Below are 23,833 nucleotides of genomic sequence, written 5' to 3'. Positions count from 1 at the left end.
ACTCTAGCATATCCTCCATTCTTAGGTGGATTCACATAACACCCTCACTGGCTCTTCAGCTTTACCCCCCCCCCCAAAAAAAGAAAATTAGTTGACTTGCCTGAACTAGAAAGACCAAAGGACTTTCGCAAGGCTGAAGTCGTGACTCCCTTTCGTTTACAGATAAACATCACCCATACACACACATTTGCAATTTGAACAATATGTAACCACCCAAACCTGCCCAATTCCTTCCTTCCTCTCCCGCACAACAAACCACAAGTCCTCCCCCAACATCCCGGTCTCACTCTTATAAGAGCCCCCTTTCCCCCCTTTGGCAGGAGAGACTAAATCACTTTTAAGTATTCCTCTCCCCACTGCGCAGCGCATCCCCCCACACTTTCTACAAGGTAAAACTACTTCCCTCCCGTCCTTCGACTACAAAGCAGAAAGTGGCTTGCAGCAGGAGTTCGGTATTTACGCTTTAAGTCCTGGATGTGGCGCAGGAAGGTTTGGACTTGCTCAAGCATTTTCAGGGTAGATGCAGAAGGGAAGCAGCAAGGTCCGGGGGGAGAGTGGGGAGTGGGTTAAAATCCACTGCCACCCTTCCCCACCCCAAGGCTGCTCCTGCTTTTCCAGCAACCCTTCCCCACCCTTCTCCTCTGCCCCCTTCCCAGGAATTTCTCCGCACAAGGCTTTGCCTGATAACCCAAGGGCTTTTGGGGGTGGGGCGGCTGAAGCTTAACCTGTTCAGAGCCACGAGGGACATTTTGTTCTCTGTGTGCACAATGAGAGTTCCTGGTTACGCCGCTTACAACATTTCCTGAGCCAGTTTCCCCAAGCACAAGGCAGTGTGAGAGACAGGTGCTTCGTCAAAAGCAGCGGAAGCTGCCATTTCCCCATCAAGAACTGTGGAGGAGGAGAGAACTCTGCCTTTATTCCACTGGGACGGAAGACAAAAATGTATTTGTCAGGTGCGTGCACCCAAACACTCTGGAAAGTGACACCAGTTTTAAAATCTGTGGCAAGTTGTAGTTATATATTGGTGTCAACGTTGGCAAGTGAGAGATCACTTCCACACACTTTTGTTCAGGAGAAGCTTCATATTCTGCTTTGTGGGTGACTCTTTGCACTGTCCAATTTGGAATAAATTAGCTAATAAATTTTATTTCTTGGGCCTTATCCATATGTTCACGTAAGCAGCTCCTTTATAGGAGTGCAGGAAGCCGCTGCCTCATACTGTGTCAGTATTGTCTACACTGATTGGCAGCAGCTCCAGGGTTTCAGACCTGGAGACAGCCGGGATTGAACCTGGCAGCTTCTGCAGGTAAAGCGAATTCTCTACCACTGAACTCTGACCCTTCCCTTTCTATAGGCATCCTTAAAAGCCTGAAATACCTACATAGCCCTGCTAGGCTTCCAATGCAATGTATGATGTAGCTTCGATGAGGGGCATGATCCTTAAGTGCTCAGGAAGATCTAAAGAAAGGGAGTATGAACAGTCCACATAATCCATAGCATCTGACACCGTAGCTGTTCAGCTTTCTGAAACTGAATAGCAGGGAAATTTGGAAAGGCACAGGCTGTGTCTGCTGACCCACAAATCAAATGGGAGCTTGGAAGTTTCCACTGAATAGGGATTCTATTCAGTGCATAAAGGACAGTTTAAGTCCAGTTGCGAATGACTCTGGGGTTGCGGTGCTCATCTTGCTTTACTGGCTGAGCATTTGTCCGCAGACAGTTTTTCCGGGTCATGTGGCCAGCATAACTAAGCCACTTTTGGCGAACCCAGAGCAGTGCACGGAATTGCTATTTTACCTTCTCACCGGAGTGGTACCTATTTATCTACTTGCACTTTGACATGCTTTTGAACTGCTAGGTGGGCAAGAGCTGGGACCAAGCAATGGGAGCTCACCCCATCGTGGGGATTCGAACCGCCAACCTTCTGATCGGCAAGCCCTAGGCTCTGTGGTTTAGACCACAGTGCATAGCATTCAGTGCATAGCAATATTTTCAGGTTGCTGGGTGCCACCATTTTCTGTTCAGCCAGGGCCGTCTCAAGCAGGTCGGGCGCCCTGGCGCTGAGGCGTGGAGATCGCACCGGCGCCCCCGCCTGCCGGTCCAGCGCCCTGGCGCCCTGCGCCACCGGGGCTACACCTAGAGCCGGGCCTGTGTTCAGCCTTTTACCATCGATCACTGTACAATATCTTCTAGATGGGGATGGGACCCTGCTTTAACCCCCCTTTCTATCCAACTAGAACGATGGCAACAAGGAGAAGGCCCTTTGCAGCACAGGCTGCTCTGAATGGCACTCCCTCCCAAAGACTTGCTGTGTTTTAACTTTCAGTCTGATTCAGAGGGGGGTACCTTTTTATTTCAGCTGGCCTTTGAAACAAGAGAGAGTGAAGATAGAGGATTTCAATTTGAGGTGATGTGGTTGGGCTGCTTTTAGGTTATTTAAATTTCTTTAGCATGCTGCCTTTAAGCAGCTGAATTTGACGTGGGATTTTGCGATCTTGTGTTTTTCTGTGTCCCTTGGCAGCAGCGGACCTCGGCATCTCAAATTTCAAGTGGCACCCTGCCTGACACCAAAATCCAGAGCCCCCCTGCCTCTTGCCTTCTGCTGGATGTCATAGTTGTGGTGCCCCAGCCCAGAAGCTCTGCACCCGATACACCCAAACCGGTCACACTCCCCTAGGTTCGCCTTTGCTCTTGGCATGTTGCGAACCACCACGAGGAATTTGTTAAAAAAATAAAGATAAAAGAGCAAACAAGCCATTTTTCTGATTCTGCATTAAAGCAATTATTTCAATGAATAGCACATCAAAACATGTCACTCAAATACTGTATGCAGAACCCATTTGAAGCAGACTTAGTGCACAATTTGGAATGGTGGGGGGGGCAGTGGTAGGCGCAAAATATTCCTCAGCAGAGATAGGTCCATTATGGTGAATGGGGTCCCACCAACATGTGTCCGCCCTCAGCAAGCCCCCCACCTGCTTGCCTTCTTACTTACAGTCTTACTTCTTACTTACAGTCACCCCAGAGAGTGGCTCTGCTTGTCTGCGTCCTCCTTTTTAGGTGGAATCGCTTCTTTTTAGGTGGATTCATACATAAAAACTGTTCTGAAAATGCTTTTTTTCTAAAAGCGTTTTAAAAAATACATTGAATTTTTCACAAGGCTCACCATCGCCATCTAGTGTCACATGGTGTATTGCGCTTCAAACTCACTTAAAACGTTTTACATCCTTGTGCAAATTAATTGAAACAAAGCATTCCAGAGCTGGAAAAGAGATATCCTGACGGTACTGGGATATTGCAGCTGGACCTAGCCCCCTGTCACACATCGAAAGTGGTGAAGAAATTTATGACAGAGCAGCAAATACAGGTACTTGATTGGCCAGGAAATTCCCCAGACATAAATCCCGTTGAGAATTTGTGGGCTATATGCTAAAGTCGCCTACATGCTGTAGACTGTACGACTATGGAGAAGCTCATTCAGGCTCTGATTCAAGTGTGACTGGGATCCGAAAATCAACAGTGACTGTTCGAAACTAGTACAGTAGACTCCATACCAAACCATGTTCAAATGCTGCTTAAAAATAGTAGACGTCATATCTGTTACTAATGTACGTATATGTGAGTTTTGTACAATAAACTAGAATCATAGAGTTGGAAGAGACTACAAGGGCCATCCAGTCCAACCCCCTGCCAAGCAGGAAACACCATCAAAGCATTCTTGACATATGGCTGACAGCAACACGTGGCCGGGTCAGCTAGTAGACTCACAGAATCATAGAGTTGGAATAGACCACAAGGGCCATCCAGTTCAACCCCCTGCCAAGCAGGAAACACCACCAAAGCATTCCTGACAGATGGCTGTCAAGCCGCCGCTTAAAGACCTCCAAAGAAGGAGACTCCACCACACTCCTTGGCAGCAAATTCCACTGTCGAACAGCTCTTACTTAAACTACTAAATTCATTGTTTGTTTCAATTAATTTGCACAATGATGTATTTGTAGCGGTATATCTAATCTGAGTCCTTAGTCTCAGTGCTGCCTTTGTGGAACACGGTGGGGAAGAGGATGAGGTCAAGGCCAGAATGAGTTGGCTCGGCCTGTCACTGGCTCTGGCTCCGCCTACTGTTTGGGCTCCTCTCCTTCCACCCAACCAGTCCCAATGGGCACCCACCAACCACTGCTCTTCCCTGCTGCAAAGGGGTGTGCCTTTTACCACAGCCTCACCTGCTCTCACAGCTCCACTTCCATCTGTTGCTATGGCGACGCCGCTGTTGCAGCTATGGTCTTCTTTGGGGCCATCCACACCTCCTGTGGGCTCCCCAGCCCCTCCCGCTGGCCGGGGCCTCCTCGGCCTCTGGGAACAACGAGCAGGACACACAAGTACATCCCGGGGCTCGGGGCCCACAAAACTGGTCACAGCCAAAGTGTCAGCCGGGGGAGTTCCCCAAGCGTTCGGAGTATCTCGGGAAACTCCTTTATTGTGACAAGAATCAGGCAAGAGGTGTTCTCGTCTGAAAGAGCAGTTTTCCTGGGGATGTCTCCGGGAATGATGACCTGCAGGGACAAGAAGGTAGGGTTGAGTTAGGTCTGAATTGACACCAGACCCCGTCACATACCACAGTGATCTCTCTGGGGTCTGCAGTGCTTAGCAAGCCCTCACCTCAAGCTTGTATACCCACTTCTAGCTGTCAGAATCACATCATATTTCTGATAATTCACATTTGTTTCACTTACAGGTGTTTTGTGTGTGCAACTGCTCTGTCCACTTGGCAAATTGCTAGGTCATGGCTTTCAATTATGCTACATTCATTTTGTAAGTCTTTCTGTTACAGCTGAAATGAATTTGCACCTCTAAAATTATCCTGTGTGAATTTTGACAGGCAATAGTTTATAGCCTACTTTTCTTCAATTAAGGTGGGATCTATGTGGATCCCAAGTAGCCTCTCATCCAGGTACTGACTGTAGATCTGCAGGCAAATCACAGATTGCATGGTTGGCTAAATAGTCACAGACAAAGGACTCTAGGATGTTTAAGGATTGTTGCCTGCCTGACTTTCATCACTGTATCTGTTGAATCCTGGCAAGACTTTTGGTGTGAGTAAACCTTGTGTTTTTCTTGTTTACTAAACGGTCTGAGAGTGATTTCTTTCTTAAGAGGGAAACGTAAAACAGGAAAAAGATAACCCAAGTCTGCCTATAGCACCCTTGGATATCATAATTGTTCTAGGAGGTTATGCAACCTTGTCCTAATAGCTTCTAGAGATAAGCTGTGCACGGATGGTGATTTTAATTCTGCTAAAATAGAAACCTGCATTCTCACAAAAATGAAAAAAGGAAGGGTAGTTATTAAATAGAACAGGGACCCCAAACTAAGGCCCGGGGGCCGGATGTGGCCCCATTGCCTTCTAAATCTGGCCCGCGGACGGTCCGGGAATCAGCATGTTTTTACATGAGTAGAATGTGTTCTTTTATTTAAAATGCATCTCTGGGTTATTTGTGGGGCATAGGAATTCGTTCATATTTTTTTCCAAAATATAGTCCGGCCCCCCATGGGCGTACCAAGGATCAAAACTAGGAGGGGGGCACACCAGCCACACACCCCAGCCACGCCCCCCCAGTCACCCAATTGGCTGGCTGGCTATGTGGCCAGGATCCCTCCAGGAGGCATGGTCAACATCCACGCCCCCCAGAGAAAAGGGGGCCATTTCCAAGGCAGCACACGGAGCCACCAGCGCTTGCACTCCTGCCTCGCCCGCTCCTTTAATGGCAGCGGTGACTAAAATGAGGCAGCAGCAGCAAAACTGTCGCCGTTGAAGGAAACCTGGACCTGGACCTGGGCTAACCTCAGCCCACACTCTTTCAGGTCACTTGAAGGAGTGTGGGCTGAAGTTAGCCCAGGTCCAGGTTTCCCTCGACGAAGGCAGCTTCGCTGCCGCTGCTGCCATTTCGCTTCAGCCAAGCAGGCTGAGGCGGAGCACAGCAGGCAGCATCCCTGCCTGTCCTCTCCAGCTGCCCTGCTTCTAGGGGGGGCAGCTGCCCCCCTGCCCCATGCTGGGTACGCCCATGCGGCCCCCCACAAGGTCTGAGGGACAGTGGACCGGCCCCCTGCTGAAAAAGTTTGCTGACCCCTGAAATAGAATATCCTCTCCTACTCATCTAAATCCATCTAACACTGACCAGACCCAGGCCTGCCTCAGCAAAGTTTATGACTTCATGCCTGTTCAGATCACAGCCCTCTGCATGTATGCACGTTCACTGAATATTTGATATTCCACATTAGCATTCATCATCCAGTGATCTTTTCAGTAGCTGTCAGACTTACAGTATCCATCAGTATTTGGCAGCTGACATGCAGGAGGAGACGGTGCTTTGACAGTATCTTACATGTACCCATCAATATTTGACAGTATCTAACAGCTGGTGTGCAGTGGCATTTAATATAGTACATTTTGTACTAAAATAATTCATTTATTTACCCAATCATGGAAAAAAAATCCCACCCTTCAATAGGTTTTAAAAAACACAAACACACTAAGCAAAACAGTTAAATTGCAAATGTTGATGTAAAAAATTGAGTTTGAAATTCAAATGTTGATGGGGGGGGAGGGAATCAGATGTTGAAGTCAGCATCTTTAGATTCGTTGAACTTCAGTTAAGAAAAAAAAAAGATTTCGCATTACTTTCTGTATAATCAGATGATGATGATGGTTTTGGGTTTTTTTGCCCAGCAAATTCTCATTGGTCTCGCTGCACATCTTTCTTTCAAGGTGCTACTTTGGCTGGGAGATGCGGCTGTCTCATTTCCTGAGCATTTACCCAAGGGCACTACTTTGTACCTGGGAAAATGTGAGCCTCCTTCAGAAATCACTATTGGTTGCGATTGTGATAAGTGCATGGAATGAGATGCTGCAAGTGCCACAGGCAAGCTGTTTATTTATTTCCCACATCTATGCCCCACCTTTCCCACAAACCTGTGAGATCAACACTCACAATCAAAGTGAGATGGCTTACAATCCAATATTGGATCTGATCTCTGCTGCATGTATACACAAATAAAGCCTTTTTTTAAAAATAGCACTTACAGAGAGAATATCTCTGCGAGCATTACAACAAGCTGGTACTGTATTGTTATTCCTATGCTAAGATGGTGTTTGAGGCTAAGGGAACAGTGGCCTCAAACTTTCTAAACCACAGTCTGCAGGTACAAGGTTTACATGGCAGCTTCCTGCTATAAATACACTAAACATGAATCACAATACAGTGGTACCTCTAGTTTAGAACTTAATTCGTTCCGGAGGTCTGTTCTTAACCTGAGGTACCACTTTAGCTAATGGGGTCTCCCGCTGCTGCCGCACCACCGAAGCATGATTTCTGTTCTCATCCTGAAGCAAAGTTCTTAACCCGAGGTACTATTTCTGGGTTAGCGGAGTTTGTAACCTGAAGTGTTTGTAACCCAAGGTACCACTGTATATGTGCCTACTTAAAGGTAAAGGTAAAAGGGGCCCCTGACCATCAGGTCCAGTTATGTCCGACTCTGGGGTTGCGGCGATCATCTCGCTCTATAGGCCGAGGGAGCCGGCGTTTGTCCGCAGACAGCTTCTGGGTCATGTGGCCAGCATGACTAAGCTGCTTCTGGAGAACCAGAGCAGCGCACGGAAACGCCGTTTACCTTCCCGCCGGAGCAGTCCCTATTTATCTACTTGCACTTTGATGTGCTTTCGAACTGCTAGGTGGGCAGGAGCTGGGACCGAGCAACGGGAGCTCACCCCATCACAGGGATTCGAACCGCCGACCTTCTGATCAGCAAGCCCTAGGCTCAGTGGTTTAACCCACAGCGCCACCTGGGTCCTTAAACTGGCCTACTTAAACACTCCAATAACAAATCCTTAACAAACCAAATCCTGTACATTATATTTCAACATAAACCAAGTGCATTTTGGCACAAAGGTCTTCATCAACGGCCAAATATGACATCAAAACAAAAAACTAAACATAGCAAATCTATAAAAAATAATAAAAACTCATGAAATCAGCACTTCTTCTTCAACAACAGCAACAACAACAACAACCACATAACTAACCACCTGACCTGCCCCATCCCGATGGGCTTATGGCTTGTGTTGAAAAATAGGGTACACAGGATTTGGCCTGAGAAGGGTTTATGATTGGAGTGTTTGTATATGTAATCCCTCTTTATTGTAAGAAAGGGTTCTGATTCCCCCCTTCACTCCGTGTATAAAAGTTTGGGGTTCTTTTTTTGTTAAAGATCATTCAGTTGTTTGCAGGGTTGTTTGCAACCATTTGATGGAGTGAGGTGAACGTCTCAGGAGTATGTTTCGAGAGAATTTAACATTGCCTTCTTCTGATTGTTCTGTCAGTGCAGTCGTTTCAGCTTGCAAACGAAACCATCTCCCCTCATTATCCCCTAATGTATTATCATTGCATTTTTACCTTTAACTTAGCTTGCCTTGGGAATTATACCCTTTGACTTGGAGGGGTGGGGGTACAGTGGGAAGGGCACAATTTGCTGCTCTGCTTTGGGCAGCAACATGTCTTGGGTCAGCCCTGGTTTTTCACACTTAAACAACCATACACATCTGCTTGAGAGTCCTGAGTAGACCACAGCTCCCTCATGCATGTAACAGGTTTTTCAACCCAGTGCATCTGCCATGCATTTGCTACTGGGGGAGGGGAGAGAGAAGATAATACAGTGGTACCTCGGGTTAAGAACATAATTCGTTCTGGAGGTCCGTTCTTAACCTGAAACTGTTCTTAACCTGAGGTACCACTTTAGCTAATGGGGCCTCCCACTGCCGCCACACAATTTCTGTTCTCTCTTTTTTTAAAAAAATATATTTTTATTGACTTTATAACGAATACAGAAAAAATATAAAAAAGATACAAAAAGAAAAAGAAAAAACAAAGAACAAAAAAGAAAAACAGAGAACAAAAAACATTTCTTAACAATATCCAATATATTTCTTAACTTTCTTGACTTCCTCCTTCCCCCCTTCCACGTTTCTATTTATGTCTAATATAGCACTCTCTACTTCTTAAATCATTTCTTCTTCTAAGATACTCATTATAACTATTTTCCTTGATCCATTTTAACCACAGATTCCCAATATTTCAAAATATCATTTGGATCTAGATCATGATAATTATTTTATATTTAAACTTATTTCCCTCATACTATATCTAATTGCTTCTTCAGCCTCTTTGTACTTCCACTTCCCTTTCCATTTCCCTTGTGGAAGCACAATTTCTGTTCTCATCCTGAAGCAAAGTTCTTAACCTGAGTTACTATTTCTGGGTTAGCGGAGTCTTTGACCTGAAGCGTCTGTAACCTGAAGTGTCTGTAACCCAAGGTACTGTACTGCGACACTCACACCCTCCAACATTTCTCCGATTAAAATAAGGATGTCCCATTCCATAATGATAACTTTACTATTTATACCCCACACGTCTTACTGGGTTGCCCCAGCCACTATGGGCAGCTTCCAACATATATATAAAAAACCATAAAACATTAAACATTAAGAAAACTTCCCTTTACGGGATTGCCTTCGGACGGCTCGGGGGTCGGATAGCTCCATACCCTCCAACATTTCTCCAGTGAAAATAAGGACATTCTAAGGAAGAGTGGGACATTCTGGGATCAATTTAGAAACCGGGACAGCTTCTCTAAATCAAAGACTTCCCTGGAAAATAGGGACACTTGGAGAGTCTGTGATACTCAGTGCCATATAAAATGTGTATCTGCTCTGCCCCGTCCCATGGTTTTCTGACTACAGGTGCAGTTTGAACTGAGGGACCCTTGTCTCACGGCTAGCACTGAAGTGCCTTGACAACAGCAACATACCGGTATTATTATCATTAGCACCATTCCCTCATGCTTGCAGACATTTCTGTGATTTTTTTTAAAAAAGTAATGCAACTATTTATTTATTTTAATCATTTATTTGAGGACTATCTACTCCTGCCTCTTCTGTGACAGGGGATTTGAATTCTATCCTCCTGTCACACGGCATCCCATGACCCGAAATGCTGCTGCTCCTCACTGCTCCCTGGTTTCCGGGGCCAAGTTAATAAAGGCAAACTTGGAACCCGCCTCTCTAGCTGAAGGAGCGGCGCCTGTCTCAGCAAAGCAAAACTCTTGGAGGAGGAGCCACAGCCTCTCTTCCTGGTGGAGGGGCACAAAGACACCTGGGGGTCTAAAATTCTGCTGAATTTTAGAGGACATGCCCGAGCACCTCAGCCAGCTGCAGGGGGCAGGGCAGACATCCATAGATGAGTGCCACACTTCTAATCCCTCTCTGTTGTCCTGCGAGTTGTTTTCTAAAAGATTTTTTTTATTGATTTCCAATGGAGCCGTTGGAATCGGAAAATCAAGATAAAATGGAGAACCCTTGGCCATTCATGCGCTACTGTTGTGAAGCAAGATGCTCAGCAGGTTGATAAAATGAGGGAGGATGGTGGGAAGGCCTGGCGAAACTTGAATCTGCCCAGGGCTGTGAAAACCTCGTGGTGGCCCTGCCTGCTGTCGTGGCTCACCTTTCCTTTCCACCAGAAGGATCACATCTCCTGTCCGCGTATGCTCCTGCAAGACACTCTCCACTTCTCCAGGGCTCAGGTCCCGCACGTCCGCCCCGTTCACCTTTGCAATGACATCCCCTTCCTCCAGCAAGGGGCATCGCTGTCGGTCCCAGATCTTCACGACCCGAGCCCCCGGCCTGCCCCCACTGAGAGACCCCACTCCAAACCACGGCCCAGAAGGGCTGCAGGGCAGGGGCACTGGGGTGAGGCGGCTGCAGGGTGCCCCCCGATGGAGGTGCCGCTCGGCATGTTCCTCTTCGTCGCCCAGACAGGCTTTGGTGCAACAGCGGACGCTGAGTCCACGGGTCCTGCGGGATGGGGGCGGGCCAGCTTCTTGGCCGCAAGCCGGGCCCCGGGGGACAGTGGGGCTGGGGGGCACAGCACCGTACGATGGTGGAGGGCGTCGGGACAGGAGAGGCTCCCCATCAGAGAGGCAGGAGCAAGGTGATTGGCGATGGGTATATTGCAGGATGCAGTTCCCGTCAACCACTACTACGACATTCACTGAAAAGGTGGAAGGAAAATAAAAGAGAGGCAGCAAGACAGTACCTTTCAGAGCCAGGATTAGGGCTGAAACAAATTTTCCGCCATCAAAATCTCTTCCAGATTCTGCGGAAATTTAGTCAAATATTCATTTGCCAAACAGTCGCCCGATATTTGATATCTGCATTTGACGTCCTATGATATTTGACACTGCTTGGTATTATTTGGAACTAGGTGACATGTAATGGTATTTAGTACTTCATTTAATAACTGGCATGCAACATTTTTATTTTTTTTAGTAGTCAATAATATTTAATAGCTAATAAGCAATGGGATTTAGTATTTGATGGTTGGCAAGCAATAGTATTTAGTATCTGATTGTATTTGGTAAGTGACATGTAATGGTATTTAGTATTTAATAACACTTCATAGATGGCATGCTGTGGTGTTTGGTATTTGACAGCTGACAGCTTATGTGGTTTCGTATTTCTTTATACTATATTATGGATGTATGTCATGAGCGGCTTTAATAATCTAGTGGAGCTGGTTTTAACGAAGTATATATGTTTAAATAAACAAAGAAATGCCTGCCAAAAGCACCAAGAGATGCCAGCAAATCTAAACATTTTAAGTCAGAGGCACAATGTCACATTCCAAATGCACATGTAAAAATGGTGAAATTGGAAATTTCAGTGAATTTCAAATACCCATTTCAGCTCTAGGCAAGATGAGGCATTGCTATGGAATGCAAGGCCATAAACTCGTTATAAACTAGCCATTCATACATTTAGAAGGACTAATATTCTGGAATCGTCTGCTTGGAGCAGTTGCAGGAGCCAAGATACCCATTGACTGCAAAACAGAATTGGATACATTGGTAACAGGTATATCATGATTTCCTATTCCGATATCTCATTGGGGCCCTTTGGATTAAGAGAAGTTCTCCCCTTGCCACAAAGACCTTGGACATTTTTAATCCTTCCTCAGGAGCATCAGACATGACCACAGTTGAAGATGAGGTGTTGTGATTTTCCCCTGTGGGTAGGCTTGAGGGCATTGCTTTGGGATTGCAACATGTTGCCGTTTTTGCGGCTGTGAAGGAATGGTTCCAGGTAATCCTAAATAATGTGGAATGTTGCTGTGCTGTGTTGCAATAAACAGGGATGATTCTTCTACACAGGAGTGCCAGCTTGGCCGTGCCACCATGGGTGCTCGGGGCTGTGGGTGCCATGCAGCGTGCATGGCCCTGGGACCAAAATTTGGGGGTCCCTTCATGAGAAGTTTTGTGGGTGCTTGGGCACTTGGGGCCCCAAGGAGTTGGCACCTATGCTTCTACAGAATGGTCCCCAGACAGTTCTCTCTCATTAAAACAGACCGTCTTGACCAGGCATAGGCAAACTCGGCCCTGCAGATGTTTTGGGACTACAACTCCCATCACCCCTAGCTAACAGGAACAGTGATCAGGGATGATGGGAATTGTAGTCTCAAAACATATGGAGGGCCGAGTTTGCCTATGCCAGGGGTCCCCAGACTACGGCCCGCGGGCAGGATGCAGCCCAATTGGCCTCCCAATCCGGCCCGTGACAACCCCCGCCGCCCGCTGCCGCCGCCCGCTCTTATGGCACACAGCGCGGCGGCACTCTTCCAGGTCGGAAAAAAGCGCCGAAAGTCATTTGTGCACATGCGTATGGGCCTCTCCCGACCCAGAAGAGGTCATTTCCGGTGCACCTCCGGGTCGGGGGAGGCCCATACGCATGCACACAAACAATTTCCGGCACTTTTTCTGACCTGGAAGCGTGCCACCGCGCCAGTAAGTGTGCGTGCGCATGCGCACGGGCGCGCACTCCCCCGCCCTTCGGCCTGCCGTGCAATCGGCGCGGCGGGCACCGGCCCAAAGCTGGGTAGGTCTGAGGACCCCTGGCCTATGCCATGTCTTGACTCTACTGCCAGAAAAAAGATTTTTTAAAGTCAAAAAGCATTTAGGTTCCCCCCACCCCGTGGGTTTTATTCCACAAGACGAAACTTTCAATGTTTCAGGCTTCTCTCTTTTTGCCTGTGTTTCAGGAGAGAGGCTGCAATTCTGGCCGTTACATTTGGGGTGTACAAACTTTGCAAAGGCAGGAGAAACCGTCATAGTTCTGACAAGGAGGTCACGTTGTAGCATGTGCAATGGGCACATGTTCTTAGAAAGCCCCACAGTGCTTCATTTGGTGAAGCTGGGCAGGAACAGCAGCACTACATTTTGGAACATACAGCAAAGTTCAGCCCTGGCACGGCCCTGCGCGCAAGTCCACAAAATGTCTCCCTAGTCTGCCTGTCATATCTGATGTCCAAAGGGTTGGTTGACCACAGTAAGGCATGTTTGAAGCACATTCTTTCCCTCAAAGAATTCTGGGAATAGATTGTTAAGGGTCGCTGGGAACTGTAACTCCTGCGAGGTTAAACTAGAGCGCCCAGAATTATTGGAGAAAAAAGAACCTGCCATGAATGTGCTTTAAAAGTGTGTGCACAGTCTTTTCTAAAGGCTTCTGGGAATTCTTGTTCGCCACAGGCAACCCGTTATTTACGAGCATGCTTCAACTGGAGGAGAGGAGGTTCTCCTGCTAGCGTGACTTAATGGTGGCATTCACACAAACTCTAACTCAGGGATCAGCAACAGGAAACACAGGGGACAAATCTCCGCCCCCTGCAATCCACATTACTTCTGGTTCCCAGCATAGGCCCTGATGTTCTCCCAAGCTGAGAGGCAGGCGAGGGATTCTAAGTCCTTCCTTTCAGCTTGGGCAGAAGAAGTGGCTTTGGAAGTGCTCTTCCTTAAAGCACCTCGGCTGCTCATCATCACATGCAAGCCAAGATACAAGGAAATGGTAAAGAGAAGGCTCTCAAGCAGAGGTCCTCAGCTTTTGGGGGGATAAGGACCTGAAATCCAAGAACGTACCCATTTCACAGAAGAAAAACTGGCAATGCTTAGACTCCCCCCCTCACAAAAAACACAATCACCCCCCAAAAAAACAAATAAAACATGCAGAGGGGGGAAAACAAGTGATAACCCCCCCCAAAAAAACAAAAGAATCAAGAACAAAACAAAAACAACAAAGCCCACTCCTCGATTTAAAATATATTAGGAGGAGCAAGTCCCAAGAGAGCATTTTGTTTCTCACACACAGGTCCTTCTTTGCAGACCCGGGTTCTAAAGGAAGAGCTCTACCAAAGCCCGCAAGGTGGAGGGAATATAGTCCTTTGCCTCCATCTTGGTTTGAGTGCGAATTAGGTCCCATCTGCACATTCAAAGCAGTATCACATACCCTCCAACATTTCTCTGATGAAAATAGGGGCGTCCCATTCCATTATAAATTTTTTACTATTTATACCCCACACATCTGGCACTCTGGGCAGCTTCCAACATATATAAAAACATAATAAAACTCAAAACATGTTAAAAATCCTGCCCTATAACAGGATTGCCATCAGATGGTTTAGGGGTCGGAAAACTCCATAACCTCCAACATTTCTCCAATGAAAACAGGGACATCATAAGGAAAAGTGGGATATTCTGGGATCAAATCGGAAACCGGGATGGCTTCTCTAAATCAGGGATGTCCCTGGAAAATAGGGACACTTGGAGGGTCTCGTATCATATCACTTCAAACAATCATGGCTTACGAAAAAGAACCCTGGGAGTTGTAGTTTGCTAAGGGTGTTGAGAAATTTTAGGAGATTCCTATTCCCCTCAAAGTGCAACAAATTTCAGAGTTTCCTGCAAAGGAGGGATTGACTGTTACCGGTAACCCACTCTGATAATTGTATCTCTGTGAGGGGAATAATGGTCTCCTAGCAACAATCAGCACCCTCAAGAAAGTGCAGTTTCCGGGTTACTTTGGAGGAAGCCATTGATGTTTAAAGTGCTATAATGTTGCTTTAAATGTACAATGCCAATGGGGTCTTAGAGAGCCAATATTGCTGACCATTCTGCACTTACTAGGCTGGAAAGGACCCCATTAAAATCAATCGTGACCCCCACCCACCCACCATAGGGTGTCCTATTTCTAACAACACCCAAACTCCCTCCAAACTCACCTCCTGCAGCTGGGGTGGTCTCTGTTGCAGGAATACGAGCCTCACAAGTCACCTGGGGGCTTTGCCTTGTGCTGCAGCTTTGGGAAGAGGGACAACAATGAGAGATGAGTATTACTGTACTCAGGAAGGTGGACTCCTCCATTCCCTTGCTCCCCACTTCAGTTGATCAGCCCTCTCAGGTGGGGAGGAGGAGTAACGCATTGGACTGACCTGATGCCACAGGGCTCGATCCTCTCTGAACCCCAGTCGTGGACATGGGGGCCAGCACCCCCCATGACAGCCCCACAGTCAGCGCAGCCAGGGATCTCACTTCGGGGACCCAAGCTCAGTCCCCCACATCCAACAGGGGGGCTTCGTAGGGTCCCCGGAGGTTGCCTCACTTTGTCCTGTGCAGAGACATAAATGTTGAGACAGCTTAGATTCCAGTAAGCTTTGTGCATTTACTAAGTTTTTACTAGACCCACTGAAATAAATGTGAGTGAGGTGCCTTAACCCCAATAGGCCTACTTAGCTGAAAATTACCCTGTGGAACGCCCCCCCCAACATGTCAAAAAGGAAAACAACTACCAGACTTTTAGAAGACATCTGAAGGGAGGCTTTTAATGTTTAAAAGATTATTGTGTTTTATTCTTCTGTTGGAAGCCACCCAGAGTGGCTGGGGAGACCCGGCCAGATGGGCGGGGTATAAATAAATTATTATTATTATTATTATTATTATTATTATTATTATTATTTAAAATCAGAGGGCGGGGAACCTTTTTCAGCTGGAGGGCCACATTCCCTTCGGTACAATCTCCCAGGGGCCGGACGTTGGTTTTGTGCAGGGCGAGAGGCAAAAATAGGCAGAGCAATATGAGTATAAATTCCACCTTTGTCCAGTAGGCAAGTTGCAAGCAAGGGTCGTTCGACAAAAAGCACTCAAGGGGGATGTGAAGCAAGGTCACCAAGCAGTGTGTCTGGAAAAAGAAGGTGTGGCGTGGAGTCCCCATGGCCCAGAGAGGGGTGGGAGGCTCCATTCGGCCCCTGGCTTGCGGCTCACCAGCCCTGTGTTGAAAGGCCCCACGAAAGAGAGGTTCTGGCTAGTCCAGCTTCAAATGGCCCGCATGAGGGTGCTTGTGGGAACACCTTCTCCTGAGTTCTGCTCTTGTTTGTGCAGCCACAGAAAAGCAGGGAAAAGAGGAGGCTTCTCAAGTCCCTGACTGGCTGCCCTAGCTTGGTAGGACACACTCTCCTGAATGAATCCCCTCTGTACCCAAGGAGAATATGAGGAGGTTCTTGCCCTGCCCTCTTCCTTCAGAGAAGTGAAAGTCTTTTTTTAAAGATTAGTGTGGATCTATTTGTGTGTCTTGGTGAAGAGTCGTGTGTTTGGTTGTGGGAATTAAGTAGGTATGTATGAGCTAGTCGTGTAGGTATGTATGAATAAGTTAAGTGTTAGTAGGGTGAGTATTAATGTTTGTAAATGTAAAGTTGTGAAGATGTTTGTTCCAATTTGTTTTCTCTTCTGTTTTCGTTTTTTGTTTGTTTTAAATAATAAAGATTTATATTAAAAAGAAAGAAAGAAAGGTATGGCTTATTTTTTTACAAGGTTATTACCAACAAAACAGGGATCTAGATAGCCGAAGAACATAAAAAAGAAATGATATCAGACTGGTATTGTTACATTACCTTATATCGCAAATATAAACAATTACAAACAAAACCTGAAATTACTCCGCTCAGTAAAATATACCCAATTGTAAAGCGTTTCAGAAAAAAACGAATCAAACCATGAAAATGAAGTTGCACGTGGAAGGGCTTTTTGAAAAGGGGAGAAGCTTTCTTGCCCATGGGTGGGGACCTTTTAAAAAAGCAGGGGGAGAAGAAGTGCTGCAGCCTGTTTGTATCCTCTTTGCTTTGCTGCCTGCTGGCCTTGTGGAGCAAGCAGCAGCCCTCTTCTTCCTTGGAGCAGTTTTTGGAAAGTGGGTTTGAAGCGCAGGAGCCACCCGTTTGCTGCTCTGCTTGTTTTCTTTTGCTCTCTGCCAGCCACATGAAGCGGTAGGTCAGTAGCTACTTTAAAAAAAATGTGTGGTGTGTGTGTCAGGGGCAAGCATGGCAACTGCCTATTGGCTAATTTTGCTGCCTGTCAGCCATGTGGCAGGCAGCTGCCTGATAGACGGTTTGAAAAGATGGGGTTGCAGGAAGAAATGAAACCCATTGCTGCTACGTTTGTTTTGTTTGTTTGTTGCCACATGCAGCAGACACAGTGCTAGAAACTCAGATATATAAGGTAGGTGCCAAATGACTCCTTAAACCAAGGTTACAGCTGCTAAAACAGAATGTCTAGTTGCCATTTTGGGACAAGACGGCTCTGAAGTTTTATTTTTCAAATGATGGACTGACTGTGATTGATTATCAGTTAAACATCTGGCTAGTTCCGATGACAATCTCGAGCTCGCTTAAGAGCTTTGAAAACATAAAGAAGGAAAGTTACTTGATCCAATGACAGTTCACATATATACCAGCCTTTTCCAACCCATTTTTTCTCCTTAACAATGACTGCTCCTGCTCAGGCTGCACAGAAAAAGCGTTTTGCTTCCAGAAATTCATTCTGATTGTGTGGATAAAATATTCTGGATAGAATTCGACAGGATGGGGTATTAGTGTGTGAAAACAGTCCAGATCCAAGGCTCCCCAGACAGTAGTCAGGTGCCATCCTGCCGCCCAGGCATCTTCACTTGGTTGCGAGTGGCCGATATCCAGGTGCAAAATGTGCCTGGCTAAATTTGAACACTCAGCAGACAACAACCAGAGAAAAGCATCCATTGACCAGAACCCAGAATGACTGTTCATGAAATAGCCAGTGTTGTCAAATCGCCCTGTAAACAAAATCAGGATGAATGCTCTATAAACGGTATCTGGAAGTGCTCTGTGAGAAGTGTGGCACAGCTGAGTACACACAATCTCGCTTTCTCCCTCTCTACACAGTAAAATAACTTCTGAAAGGGGCCGTACAATCAGCAGAGTCCAGTGGAAAGCCTTTGTCAGGACTGGACTGCTCTCTCACTGGAAAAATTCTTAACCCTGCACACTGAAAGCTAGCATGTCAGGGAGAAGCCAATATTCCAATGGATAAGTTTTTTGTGCGAAGGGAGTTGGAGGGGAGTATTTAAAATGGTAAAAGTATGAGAGACAAAACATGCTGTGATTTATACAATATGACAATAATATTTTCTGAATGGCATACTATCTCTTTTTGAATCATCCTAGAGCATGCTCAGTAGTAGATGGTATCTTTGGTTAGGTCACCTTCTGAGAGAGCTGGTGTGTAGCAAAGTGGCCATGAGACAGAGCCCTGATCCCGGAAATATTTTGCTCAGGTGTCACCTCTGCCATAAAACACAGCTAAGTACCACCCCATTGGCAATATGAGAATAATAACAACAACACTATTTTACTGGACAAGGCTGTTGTAAGGATTACTGAGAATGCATGGGAATTATTCATAGGCTAAGTAATTTTATTATATTTATAGGGTTAAACCTATTGTTGAACCCACTAAGACTGGACCATTTGAAATTTAAATGCCCATTTTGAATCCCCATAAAGTAGAGCTGCATGAACTACCCCGCAGAATGCTTGCTGAAGAGTTAAGTGTTACCAGAAAGCCTGCCTGAGGCCAGAGTATATGCTTGATACAAAATGGGCATTAAACCCGCACATAGCTGATTCGTGGAAAACAACAATAACATGCAAATTCACTTCTTTTCTGTCTCTAGAACCCATGGGATAATATCTGCACTGATACCTGATTTCTAAGATTCTCTCTGAGGTTTTGACAGCAAATACTGCAGTTTCTTGAATGTTACCAGTTTTACAGTGATTCTAAAATCACAAATCTCTTTCTTTAGTGGAATAAAAAAATTCCTTCAGTAGCACCTTAAAGACCAACTAAGTTTTTATTTTGGTATGAGCTTTCGTGTGCATGCACACTTCTTTAGCGGCTACCTCAACAGTCAGTTCCAACACTGCATATAATAATATTTTGCCTCAACGTGCATGTCTTCTCACCAGTGCTGTGCTTCATCTGCCATTTTACTGGCTGATCACCTATGTATACCACCTGGGATTCCCAAAGAATCCTGGGAAACGTAGCTCACCCCTCATAGAGCTACAATTCCCAGTACCCTTCAAAAACTACAGTTCCCATGTTTTTGGAGTGTGTGAGTGTGATTTAAATGCGCTTCAAATGTATGGTGAAAGCTCAGAGAGAAAGACCATCTCCTGCAGACCACCACAGCGCATTTGGGTTTTATTCTCTTGAGTCATATATCATCATGCGAAGGGCACAGCATCACAGGCCCCTTTTCAGAACTGAGGCAATTGTGTGGGGGAAGGGGAGAGGGGAGAAAGAGTTTCACTGCTGGGTCCTGGGCCCTCTGCAAAAGGAAAGGGGTTCCTGTCAGGATCCATAAGGGGAAAACTCTAGAAAGCAGGCCAATCCCAGGAGACCCAAGAAAAGGAAACACTCTGAGCAGTGGGCAGAGGAAAACAGAGACTGGGTTTAGCACAGGCATCCCCAAACTGCGGCCCTCCAGATGTTTTGGCCTACAACTCCCATGATCCCTAGCTAAGAGGACCAGTGGTCAGGGATGATGGGAATTGTAGCCCAAAACATCTGGAGGGCCGAAGTTTGGGGATGCGTGGTTTAGCACCTAACCAGCCAGGTGGAAGGATGGAAACAGGGAGCAAATGCTCTGCTGAAAAATCACAACCCCTCTCTTCCCCTTGTTCCAGGATCAGCAGTTAAAGAATCCTAGGACAGGGAGTAGGAAATCCCGGCATCACTCCATGTCAGGATCTGCTCCTTACCTGGGTGAAAGCCATGCTCCATGGTCCAGGCTAACCCCACCCCCACCCCTCTCCACCCAGAGCTGTCTGCCTAGTTAACCCCCTTGTTGGTTCGTGGGGTTGCAGCAGCTAATAAGCAGGTGGTTTCATGGGGGTAGGGGGGTTGCATGCCCATTGAACCCGCTGCTGGAAAGTGCCCTGTCACTTCCATTCAGCCCCCACCGAGTCATCCGTCTCCTCGCTGGCCTGTCACATCCTGTGTGCGTTCTCTGCTCGTCCCCAGCACCCCTCCCCTGCCCGGCTGTCAGGTCCTATCCATCTCTTGACATCATCCATTCACCTGCCCCCGCCCTGCTGGCTCTCATCCCTTCCCTCTCCTTCTTTCCTCCCACCAGCCACCCCCATCCAGCCCAGGGCACCCATTCCCCACCCATCCCCCTCCCAGCAGGCAGCCACCTGGTTCTCCCACCCTCCCCCCCCACAACCAACTTTCACCCACTGCACTACAGGCCGGCTACTTATCTTCTCCTCCTGCTACCCCATCCCTCCCCCCCTGCAGAGTAGACCCGGGAATCCTATTAGAAGGGCTGATCCTCCAGCCACCATCGCCATGCTGGGGAAAGAGAAGCGAGGAGGAGGAAGAAGAGGAGGGGGCGCCCTTTCCTTACCTCTGTGGATGCCCCCGCCGCCAGCGCTGTTCTGACTCGCAGCAGCCCCCGGGCCTCGGGTCCCCTAACCTCCCAGAAGGGCCCCGCCAAGCGGCAGCGGTGGCAGCGGCAGCGGCAGCAGCCAGAGCCAAGGAGGTTAGGAGCAACCTTGGATGCTGATGCTGCCCGAAATAGCAGCAGTTAGCAGGGGAGGGACCATGGGCCGTTGCCAAGGCAACGCGAATTGCTACCCTCCTTCTCCTCCTGCCCGGCAGAAAGTGATGCGGAGGGCGGGAGAGCGGGGGCGAAGAGCGAGAGAAAGACAGAGACGCTGGCCAATGGCAGAGCGCAGCAGCGGATAATCCGCAAGGCTGTGGGACAGCCCCCCCCCCCCGCACCCTGCGCGCATCCCTCCCCGTCGCTTGCAGCGCTTCTTTTCGCCTCTAGGGGCGCATCGTGGGCAGCGGCCTCGGGTTGCAAACACTTTCCTCGCGAATGGGCATGGGCACGAATTAATTTCCTGCTTCCCCAGACCGCGTTGCGTGCGTTGGTTTGTGGTGCCTGGTGGAAATAAAGGACAGGGGGCCGGGGGTTGGCACTATGGTTGCGCCGCGCTGTTCACCCAAGTAAAAAAAAAAGCTCCTTTTTCTTCCACAGACATTGGAAAGAAGACGGTTTTTTTCCTCAGGTGAGCTGAGCAGCGCGGCGGCACCACCACATTCCCAACTCCAGCCCTTCGTTTCCACCATGCACGCCCCCGCCGTCTTTTTGGCAGGTGCTGCTGCCAGGGGTGCCAGATCTCCAGGGCTGACTCGAAGTCTCCAGGAGGCAGATGTTTGGCTTGAAGATCTAGGTGGGCGAGAGCACATCTTTAAGCAAGCATTTTATTACTGATTCAGAAGTCTGTGCGCGCAGCTTGCAAGCTTCATCCTGGCAGGCAGCAGGCAGCTGGCTCCAAGTTATAGCTCGGACTGTGGAGTCATGGAGTGGTGCCTACCGCGTCCACTTCTCGATTTCAAACCTCTGCAGGAGATCTCTCACCCAAAAGCACTTGCCCCTGGATCTTGGCCTCCAGTAAATTCTCCTTTTTTATACTCAATTTCTTCTTGCCACAACCGACAAGAATCCTGGTATTGTATGTCTTCTTGAACACCTTGGAGGAAAGGTAGAATTATTATAAATGTAATAAATAAATAAATAAAATTGCTTAGAAATAAGCACCACTGATATAGGTAAGAGTATATTCAAGGTCACTTTCCCCCCTGATGTGGTTCAAGGCACTTTTTAATGCTGTAGCACAGACCAGAGAGGGAGCGGGAATATCTTCACCCTATGAGCATGACCTGATTTGTTTTGCTGCACCAAATTCCTATTCAGTGAGGTTTGCACATTCATATGCGCATGTGCATCAGCTCAGCTGTCTCAAATGTACACACCTCAGCTTCATTGCATTTTACTTTTTCTAATCGCACAGGACAGGTGTATCTCTCAATAAATTATAGGAACCATATGGATCGTAGCTAACATAATGCGTGCACAGCTTCAAATACAAGCAGTGAGAGCATACTTCAGCCTCTGTCCCAAGTGAATGTGTTTAGGTCTGGGGTATGAGAAAGGCAGGGATGGGGTGTGGGAATGTTCAGGGTGGCAGCAGAGGATATATTATTAATATCCTTCCTAACTTGTGCTAGCAAGTTCCTTTACTTAACAGAGTTTACATTCCCCTTTTTATATGCACAGCAGATAGCTGGTTGCAGGCTCGTGTGAGCCTCTCACTATTATACAATTCAATCTGTCTCAGATTGAATTGTATGTTCCTGGTAAGTTCCCATGAATCCCTCTTAAAAAAAATAAAGACGTGACAATTTTATTCAAAGTCAATAATAGAAGTTTACTCACATCAGTTCACAGTTGGATTCCTGAAGGCAGACTTAGTTGCAAATATGTACATGTGGATCTACCCCATATGGGGGAATAATCCCAGTGCTTCTGCTAGCTGAGAGCTAGCAGAGCAGCCCTAACTAGAAACTGATCAAAGGATAAGAAATGATCCATTGAATTAAGAATTTCTGGAGAGAGCCACGTTAGTCTGTTGCACCAAGAAAGTAAAGACCTTTTGGGCACCTTAAAACTAACAAATGTTATTATGGTATAAGCTTTTTGCTTACTTTAACAAAAGCATATACCATAATCAATATTTAGGTGTCTCATGAATCTTTTAGGGCCTCCAAACTGTCACTATTTTGCAGGAGGGCTTCAAGTGACCAGATCTTTAGGTTTGTGCAGTTAATGGGAATTAAAGAACTCTGCCATATTAGCATGAAAAAATCCACTGTTTTAAAAATTGACTTTTTCCAATTTGAAAAGTGAAGGGGGAAACACTGAAAAGTGTGGAAAGCACAAATAATGGGAAACAAACAAATCAGGATGAATGATCTTTTTCTTCTTCACTGAAAGTTATTTTTATTAGCACATGAAGAACCAAAAAAGACAAAGCAGTATACAAAAGTTAACATCAAATACCAAATGTTTTTTAAACATAAAAGCTAAAACAGGTTTCGTCAAGCTCGACAACTCCCATCATCCCTAGCTAGCAGGACTAGTGGTCAGGGAAGATGGGAATTGTAGTCTCAAAACATCTGGAAGGCTGAGGTTGAGGAAGCCTGAACTAAGAGAAAGAAAATAAATAAAAAGGAATAAAAGAAAAAAGAAAAAAACGACTTGCAATTCCCTGTCTATCAGCTTTATATCAACTTTATATATGCAAACCCCATGCTCCATAATAGCATCAAACTCTCCTACTTTCCATAAACCAACCTTTTTTCAGACTTTAAACCCAGATACTGTACTACATTTTCCTTTTTTACTTAAGAAGTCCATAAAGGCCTTCCAATCATTAATAAATGTCAACAATGATTTTTCTCTAATTAAACATGTCAACTTTGCTATCACAGCCAAATCCATTAATTTCAATAACCATTCTTCCCTAGTACGTAATAATAAGTCCTTCCATCTTTGTGCATATAATAGTCTCGCCACTGTGATCATATATTGCAGTTGGGGGACAGATCCTAAGATCCCTAGCAGCCAGAGGAGGAGTGAAGAGATAGGGGGAAATGGGATAAATCCAAAAACGTGATATGGCAAATACACATGTAACAAATTTAGAAAGCCTTTTTTGCATTAGTTGGAAAGCAGATTTTA

At 46.6% G+C, this 23,833-nt stretch overlaps 1 protein-coding gene across 1 annotated transcript in view; it reads right to left on the bottom strand.

Moving 5' to 3' along the window:
- LOC118097954 (membrane-associated guanylate kinase, WW and PDZ domain-containing protein 3-like) overlaps positions 1-20,018 on the bottom strand; it is a 36,232-nt gene extending 16,214 nt beyond the window's left edge. The window contains exons 1-5 of the mRNA XM_035141276.2: positions 20,004-20,018; positions 15,366-15,541; positions 15,156-15,232; positions 10,554-11,099; positions 4,224-4,553 (exon numbers count right to left, since the gene is read on the bottom strand). Of these exons, the coding sequence (XP_034997167.2) occupies positions 4,224-4,553; positions 10,554-11,099; positions 15,156-15,232; positions 15,366-15,541; positions 20,004-20,018 (1,144 nt within the window). The remainder of the gene's footprint in view (positions 1-4,223; positions 4,554-10,553; positions 11,100-15,155; positions 15,233-15,365; positions 15,542-20,003) is intronic.
- Between the last annotated feature and the right edge of the window lie 3,815 nt (positions 20,019-23,833).

Source organism: Zootoca vivipara, chromosome 16 (genome assembly GCF_963506605.1).
Source record: "Zootoca vivipara chromosome 16, rZooViv1.1, whole genome shotgun sequence".
Taxonomy (NCBI): Eukaryota; Metazoa; Chordata; class Lepidosauria; order Squamata; family Lacertidae; genus Zootoca; species Zootoca vivipara.
This window is presented reverse-complemented; position numbering and strand designations above follow the sequence as displayed.